Consider the following 8,789-nt stretch of genomic DNA (forward strand, 5'->3'; position numbering starts at 1 on the left):
AAATCAACATAGAGGAAACACTGGATTAACTTTGTTTATGTGTTTAAGCAGTTGAGAGAAACTGTACTTGGTACACTAAGCTACTGTTCTATTATACAGTCATTACACAATGAATCTATCAATATATTGTCTCTATTTTAGATAATGAGCTTCAATGCTCAAGATCTGCGAAGAAGACTATGGATTATCTTCCCTGGAGAAGAAGGCCTCGACTACGGTGGCGTCGCCAGGTAAGTTAGAACATGGCTGAACATATTTGGCTGTAAATATGAAATAGATTGTAGATGCACTGGTCCATCAGTGACTCCTCTGGGTGATTATTTGGACATTTTGTAACTTATTTTGTAACCTGTCTTACCAGAGATTTTGAGTTTTTGCTGCTTAATTCATTAGCAGTAATTATGGTACTGTCCTTTTCTCATTTCTATGGTGTCCTGTCTTACAGGGAGTGGTTCTTCCTGCTCTCCCATGAGGTTCTGAACCCCATGTACTGCCTGTTTGAGTATGCCGGTAAAGATAACTACTGTCTCCAGATCAACCCTGCTTCCTACATCAACCCTGACCACCTCAAGTATTTCAAGTTCATAGGACGCTTCATTGCGATGGTAAGTCATTTTTGCATGTGTTGATTTGTATGAATAACTCTGCTAATAAAAGATCATTGTATGTTTGTACTGCACAGAGAAGAATTTCCTGCACAGCAACTTCTGAAAGAAATGTAATCAAACAATAATCAAGCAGCATGTGTTTCTCTCCCTCAGGCTCTTTTCCATGGCAAGTTCATCGACACTGGTTTCTCACTGCCATTTTACAAGCGCATCCTAAACAAGCCGTTGGCCCTCAAAGACCTAGAGTCAATAGACCCAGAGTTCTACAACTCCCTCATGTGGATCAAGTGAGTACACAGAGCCATGCAGATGGCACTTTGAGAGTTAAGCAAATTAAGCAATTTAGACCTTTCTTATTCTGTAGTTAATCATGAAAAACACGATTGACGGCCTTAGATTGTACATCTGTTGTGCACCTCCCCTGTATATCTCTGTTGCCCAAATGGTTGTGTATTTTATCTTTGAACGTTTAAGGGAGATTCTGACTCGTTTTTACCATCTTGCTAAATGTGATATGATAGTGTCGGTAGATGGTGTAATTTCCTGATATCTCCGAGTTGTTGAGTCACAAAATGCAAATCCAGGTTGAGTCTTGATCGTTTCATTTTGAGTGTTACCTCTTCAAAATGGTTCAGACTTTATAACAACAGGTCTATTTTTGGAAACACTGCTGAAAAGGAAGTTAATTTCAGCAGCAGAGGCGGGTCAACTCACCTGAAATGAAAACTGCCTTTTTGCTAACGTCAGAGGAAATGAGTTATTCAACTGTAACATTAAGCTTGAGGAAAAAAGTCATACATTTAACGAGCGAGGCAACTGTTGAAATCGTCATCTAGTAAATACATTAACACAAGGTAGGATCAGGATCCATTTGATTCAGCTGAAGTGACAATAATTAATCAATCACATTGTCTCAATCTCTTGAATAGGATAGGCAGCTCAAGCAGTCTTAATCTGTTTGGGCTGTCTTTTAAGGAATTACTCAGGGTACAAGCAGCACACCACGCTTTAGTATTTAAGTTTGATGTCACCACCACACACATTTCAACCACTACGGTCTGCATTCAGTTGAAGTCAGTTTTAAGTTTGATATTGACTGGCTGGAGTGGATTTAAATGTTGGTAGGTCCTTCAGTATCAGTAAGGAAGAGGCACAGCTCTGCCTATGTCTGCTCCTCCAGAACATGGCCAAACATCCCCCATGTATCACCCATCCAGAATACAGGGACTGATCTATAAATCCAAAAACAGATTCATAAAATAAAATACCACCCATTATTTAGTTAGGTGCTAATGGAGCTTAGCAGTTGTCAGTGAGTTCAAGTTCCCGTCTGTGTTATAGAAAGTCCCACTATAGCACGTAGAGCAGTACAAAACGCACTATCAAGGTCCTCAGAGTTCGTTTGGCTGACATGGCAATCGAAATTAAACAATTTGCAAAAATGGGAGTTTAAACACCCATTTTTTCTAGTCTACAATGTTTTATGAATGGATGACAGACAGTGTTGTAACAATGGTGCTGTAATTGTCTGTCCCACTCTTTAGGGATAATGACATTGAGGAGTGCGGGCTGGAGATGTTCTTCTCCGTTGACAAAGAGATCCTGGGGGAAATCTCCACCCATGAGCTGAAACCAGGGGGAGGAGACATCCAAGTCACAGAGGAGAACAAGGAGGAGTACATCAGGTCGGTTTTGTTATATGATTCAGTCATTTTCATTCTGCCTTTTTAATTCAGTACATTATAATCCACGCGGTAGATTATATCTCATCTTACTCTGTGACCACACAGTTCTTTACAATGTAGTTTTCTAAAAAATAAAGCATATAGTAAACCACAATAATTAATTTATGTTGTTGTTAATGTAGTTGTGTTTTGATGAGGTGGAGTGAAATATCTGTGTGTGTGTTTGCCTCTGTCTCCCCCTGCAGGCTGGTCGCAGAGTGGAGGCTGTCCAGAGGAGTGGAGGAGCAGACACAGGCTTTCTTTGAAGGCTTCAACGAGGTCCTCCCTCAGCAGTACCTGCAGTACTTTGATGCTAAAGAGCTTGAGGTATGGATGAACTGGAAGCTCCATCATTTACATGCTGCACTATGACTTTTTCTAGACGAATAAAATAATTATTTTAATATTAAAAACTTGTGTCTTGTTACAGGTGATGCTGTGTGGTATGCAGGAGATCGACCTGGCAGACTGGCAAAGAAACACCATCTACAGACATTACGCTCGAAGCAGCAAACAGATCATATGGTTCTGGCAGGTCGGTGTGCACCAGCAGTAATTTTTTTTTTTTTTTCTTTTCTTTTCCTTTTTTTTTTTTTTACAGATATTACAGGCATGAGAAAGTAGAGTTTAATTACTGAAAAAGTCCAAATGAATATACTGTGTAGCCTTAATTCTTCTTCTGTTATTATCTGTTTCTTTATCTATATATTGATGATTTTCATTCTAATTCTTTAGTGGTATTACATGTTGAAGATTAAGTCCGTCAGAACCTGTACGAAACATTTGGATTGATACTTAAATGTGTGAATTATGTTATGCAGCACCTGCAAATGGAGAATCTCAGGTTCATACTTTTCTGACAAATTCAAGAAAAAAAAAAGTGCATTTTTTGGGCCATGCTAAATTAGCCTTTGGTGCACACTAAATATAACTATTTAAAAACGTCCCACTCATTTTTTTTTTCTATGATGCTGTTTATCTTACTCTGAACTCATTTAATGTAAATGTTTTGTTGTGACAAGTGTTTTAAACAGCATATGACTGTGTCCTGCAGTTTATTAAGGAGATGGACAATGAGAAGAGGATGAGGCTGCTGCAGTTTGTCAGCGGTACCTGTCGTCTGCCAGTAGGAGGCTTTGCTGACCTTATGGGTAATAATCACAGCAATATCATTTTAATATTGGCATTTAATTCCAAATGCAGATGAAATACTTATCTAGACCTGTGTCTGGATCATGCTCCAAACTTTATTCGAACACAGACAGACAGAGTTTTATTCTGTTTTGATTTTTCAGGGATGGTGTGTTCATTTAACTGTGATCATTTTGCTCCTACTGACCTGGGCTTCACTTTACAGGAAGCAACGGTCCCCAGAAGTTCTGTATTGAGAAGGTGGGAAAAGAAAACTGGCTTCCCAGAAGTCACACATGGTGAGTTCATGCTAATTCCTGTAGAACCCGCAGCAGATTGACTGTGGTTCAAACCCAGGAAGCTTTTGGTGTTACTTCACTAAGCTATGGTCCCACTAAGATTGTTTGTGGCAGTTAATTGCTGGAAGCTGTAATGTTTCTTGCTTGAATTTGGTTTGTTTGTTTGCTTGGTTAGTTGTCATAAGGGGGGGCATAATCCCAATCAGCTACAAGAAAAGACCTCTTAGGACAAAGCTTTATGGGTATAATGAGAATGTTGTTCTTCAAAGATCAAACCAAAGTCTTGTATGATGCTCATTCGGTTGTTTCTAAAAGAGGTCTTACCTTGAATTTACACTTGAAGAGTCCAATGTCATGCTGAAATTTTTATTCTGCCCAGCTTCAACAGACTGGACTTGCCGCCCTACAAGAGCTACGAGCAAATGAAGGAGAAGCTGATGTTTGCCATCGAGGAGACGGAAGGCTTCGGACAGGAGTGAGAGAACCAAGGAGAAGTTTAAATAGTGGGTGCAGGAGTCTGAAGGAATAAAGACGACTAGTGTTCAATTCAGGGAGCCTCTTAAGTAAAGGGCGGGTGTTTCGTGTGTTTGTGCTCATGCATGCACGCACACACCTGTGTGGTACTTCTAAGGGTGTGTGTGTGAGACTGTTGCCTGCATGTTGTTGCAAAGGAGCTGGGATTTCGCGTCTACCGTGTACACCATGCTCGCAGCAGGCCTCTCAATGCTTGATTGGTACGTGAACATTTTGTCTTCTTTTGAACCAAAACAAGGAGGCTGCTCCCATCTCTTAGAATGTGCGGCAAATTATGCATGGGATCCTGAAAACTCACCCTCTATGACATCTGTTTAATGGGACTTCTGTAGTTTCCCCTCCCCCATTCACACACGATCATGTAATGGCCCTGGCCTTGGGGGTTACAGTCAAAATCTCATAACCAGAAGGGTCACAGGTTCTTGTCAAGGTGTCTTTGACTACCTGATTTCCTCTTAAGTTGCTCTGCATTAAAGCATCTGGTGAATGTCAAAGTGTTACATTTTAAGGGAAGATTGAGAGGGTGTGTTTTTTCTAAAATAGGGTTAACTTTCACCAAAAACAAAACTTTGTTGCTCTAAGATTGTTTGTTGCATCCACTTTTATAGCATCATCCACATCATTTTCACTCCATCATCATATCCTCAAATCTCTCACACCTTCTTCGTCTCGACTCATGACTTAAGTAGATGTTTTTTCTAAGTGAACAGTAACATGGCAATATAAGATGATAGCTTTGACTTAGTCAATATATACAAAGGGGTGCTCCAATTTAACGCTTAAATAACAATCTTGGTGCTTCAAAGACATTTGGGAGACATGCTTAATATAAGTAACGAGAGCTACAGTTTTGTACTCTGGGTTCTATAGTATTTGATCTGTGAATCACTTAATGATTGTGAAAAGTGTTGTGACCTCCATTATTTATAGTGGTGGTAAATTTGGAAGACTTTTGCAGAACTTTAACTGACCCTAGTTTTATAGGGCCGGAGTTTGTACACTGTGATGTGGAGCCAGGCGTCTTGGATTAGAGTGTTCTGAGAGAAGTTATTCATCTCAATATCAAAGACATTTGACACCTTGTTTGTTTTAATTCACGGTCTTGTTAGAAGCAAGATCCTGAAGATGAAGTATTTTAAAGTGGTGTTCAATGTATTCAGTACTCAAGATGGATGAGTGAAAAAACACCAAATGCAAGTCAAACCAAATCCATTTTATTTAGTTTAGGTAAAATCTTAATGCATGTAGCTCCTTGTACACATGTAGCATTTGAAGGTGAGTGATGTACGTTATTTTAACTCGTCCTTGCCCCACAGCAAACCACAAAATCATTACGAAAAACAAATATGATTTTTATTCATTTAAAAAGCTCTGTCAGAAAGATGCAGTGCCGTACTTCAAACGTTTGCCTTCCCTTAGTCACATTTTATGTATTTTCACTTCATAAGTCTTTTTCAGTTTTACAAAGACACTGCTTCCAAATTAATTTGTGAGACATACAATGAAATAATATGTGTGGCTATGTTTTCCTTTTTTAAGATGTGTTAAGATATGATTTTAGGTAAAGATTCTTACTGGGGTGTTGCTTAAGGATCCCCAAAACAGCTTATTTTGTGTGCGTACAAAGAATCCCCCAAATGCTTTACCAATGTGATATCCCAACATTGAGTCTTTATATTATAATTGCAAATGCATGTTTGGTTTGGCTGCAAGTACACCACATCTGATCAACAGTACCAGAGTTAAAGAAGAAAATGAATCCAGTGTATCTATTTGAAATAAAAACACCAGGTAGTGTAGTCGCTCATTTTGGAGTGTCCTTTTGAATTAATTAATTACACGCTGAAAGGACAGGCTGGTTACTGAGCAATATTAGATTCTGGTGTTGTTAGTCTGACAAAGCACAGCACTTTTAAAAATAAAAATCTCTCCAATCTTTTCTTTTCCTGCAGCATGTGGGGCATGCAGTCCTGGTTGTTAGTAACTCTAGGCTCTTAGTTTCCACATGCACTGTGAGATGGTCTTTGGTGTTTGTCATTAGCCTTCAGGTAGCCTTATTTCCACACTCAGGCATCAGGTATCCTTTTTTAGCAACTTGATGCCAGCAGAGAGGATCGATCACGTGGGCTTTATGGTCAAATGAATACTCTGGACTCTGGTCAGTCCTTCTTGACCTTTGCCGTGGAGAAGTAACCAGACCAAGAGGAGTTGGATAAGTTCTTTAGAAGAAACTGCACCAATGTGGAAAAGCTGTAAGATTTTAGCTGATGACACAAAGCCTGTTTCAATAGGTTATTGTGACTTCACCTGTGATAGCAACTACTGACACAAAATCAGTGTAATATAATGAATGTATCATGATGAAAGGTTGATTGGTAAAGTTGCCTATTTACAGTTTTGCCTCAGATTGTTACCCCTGATGCAGAGTGTTGTTTTAATCTTGTTGTGGGTCGACCACATATTAAAATCCCGGGGACATGGTAGTTAAGCAAATATGTAAATATCATAATTCACTGCTTTTTTTTGTTGTTCTCTAGAATTTTCCATGTACGACTAAACCACTGTCACTCTCCTGTATATGAAAACAAGTTGTAAATGGTGTCAATAACAAATTTTCTTTTGTAAAAGAAAGGTTTTAATAAGAGGTTTATGGTAACACTATATTTTCTTTTCCCTGGTTAATTTCTGATGTACATGAAAGATGTGTAATATAGAAATTGTCACCTTAATAAATTAAATTAAAAAATGTGTGTGTGTTGTGACTTCGATGAATTAAAGAATGAATGTCAAGTCAAGTAATTTTTTATTTATATAGCCCAAAATCACAGCCTCAGGGCTGTACAATCTCCAAAAAAGCAAAATGGATGGAACCACAGAAAGAGTCACAGGATGGAAAGATATGCTGTAAATCAACAAAATCACATTATATGCCAAATTTGAAGACCACATTTATAAAAGGTATGTGAAGAATGTGGCTCCAGGGAGACATTGAATAACTTCGGGTGTCACCAAGTGGGACCTGATCCATATGACACATCCACCATGGAGACCTGGAAGGGGACAGGTCATACAGAGAAAGAAAGAATGGGAGCTAGAAGACAACGTAAAATGTAAATATTGGAATTAATTCATTTTTTTCATTTATTTATTTCTGTAAATGTATAAGAATGAGGCAGGTGCGGCTGAAAAGCACGACGGGTAGTCTATTGAGCTCTATTACTTTACTTGTACAGTGATTGGTGTATGAAGCTGTGTTTTCCACACTAGACAGGTCCTTTAAATGCCATTTAATAATACATATTCCAATAATTGTGTCCACAATTATTAATCATAAAACAATATTTAGCCTACTTATTATTTTTCTGTGTGCGCGCATGCGCGCATTCGTTCGCGCGCGTGTGCATTCGCGTTTATATTCTGGAATGCAGGTCATAAAGTGGAAGGTGTCATTTGGAGCGCACACAGACAGCAAAGCACAGGACAACAGTGCTGCTGCAAGACTGGACCAGTTTTAGCTTTCAAAGTTCACCATGGACATCTTTCAGGGTGAGTTTGGGCGAGGAGGAGATGTTCTGGACCGGAACAGAAGAGAGGAGCAGGGAGACCGAAACTACTCTCCAGGTTCTCAGTAGGGTAGGGAAATGTCCACTAAAAGGTTTGCACCTACATGGTGTGAGTTAGCCTAATTACATTTATTATTTTTCCTGATTGGTCACACTAGAAGGCGCTTCTCGTAGTGAAATACCTAACTCAGTTTTTAAGAACTGGGGTTATCCTAGTAACCTAAAGATACTCAAATTCTAAAAATATAACCTCCTAAAGTTAACACACTGGACCATTTACATTTGTTCGGTTTTACCGTCTACATGTAACAGCATCTTCGCTGGCGCACTCAGTCCTGAGTGTGGGTTCGTGTTAACTGTGTATATGATGAAATTATTACTGTTGGTCTGTCTCATGACAGAAGTGATGGTATTGGAGCTACAATGATTAGTCACGCCAGCAGGCGCTTTGCGAAATGAGATGCCTCACTTTTGAGGGTTAGGGTTATGTTGTTTGCAATGTTCCCCTGACAATGGGATACAGACGTTGCGCCCTAACCCTGCTTTTGCGCCCAAGGTCAGCGAGTCAGCTTATAGCTGCCCGAGGCTGGAACTGCTTGCCTTTCACCCGCCCACCACACTTTTACAGAGGAGATGAGAGGCGGCTTAAAATCATTTGTGCATAATCAGCAGGCACAGCCTCGTCGTCGTGGGCAATCTATTTTGAGGCAGGAGCGATGGATTCAGGTAAACGTAAGCAGCTTTATTGTATCTGGGGCCCCCTCCCTCACTGAGGAACATCTCTTGACTTGTTCACGTGACATCACTTCTTCACTCTGAAGGCAAGTGAAGAAAATGTCAACAATGTAGAGCGGCAAAACACCATGAAAAAAAAAAGTTCACTGTTAAAAACCCTTACAAACATCGTTCTGAAAAATGCTTAAAATAGAC

The 8,789-nt window shown here is 39.5% G+C and overlaps 1 protein-coding gene across 1 annotated transcript in view; it reads left to right on the top strand.

Annotated features, from left to right (window-relative positions):
• The window catches only part of itchb (itchy E3 ubiquitin protein ligase b), a 22,344-nt gene extending 15,300 nt beyond the window's left edge, over positions 1-7,044 (top strand). The window contains exons 16-24 of the mRNA XM_035656391.1: positions 142-230; positions 446-605; positions 762-895; positions 2,153-2,293; positions 2,539-2,659; positions 2,763-2,867; positions 3,387-3,483; positions 3,690-3,762; positions 4,142-7,044. Of these exons, the coding sequence (XP_035512284.1) occupies positions 142-230; positions 446-605; positions 762-895; positions 2,153-2,293; positions 2,539-2,659; positions 2,763-2,867; positions 3,387-3,483; positions 3,690-3,762; positions 4,142-4,241 (1,020 nt within the window). The 3' untranslated portion in view covers positions 4,242-7,044. The remainder of the gene's footprint in view (positions 1-141; positions 231-445; positions 606-761; positions 896-2,152; positions 2,294-2,538; positions 2,660-2,762; positions 2,868-3,386; positions 3,484-3,689; positions 3,763-4,141) is intronic.
• The last annotated feature ends 1,745 nt before the right edge of the window (positions 7,045-8,789 follow it).

This window comes from Morone saxatilis, unplaced genomic scaffold, assembly GCF_004916995.1.
Source record: "Morone saxatilis isolate NCDOM2014 unplaced genomic scaffold, NCSU_SB_2.0 Contig15, whole genome shotgun sequence".
NCBI classification, from domain to species: Eukaryota; Metazoa; Chordata; class Actinopteri; family Moronidae; genus Morone; species Morone saxatilis.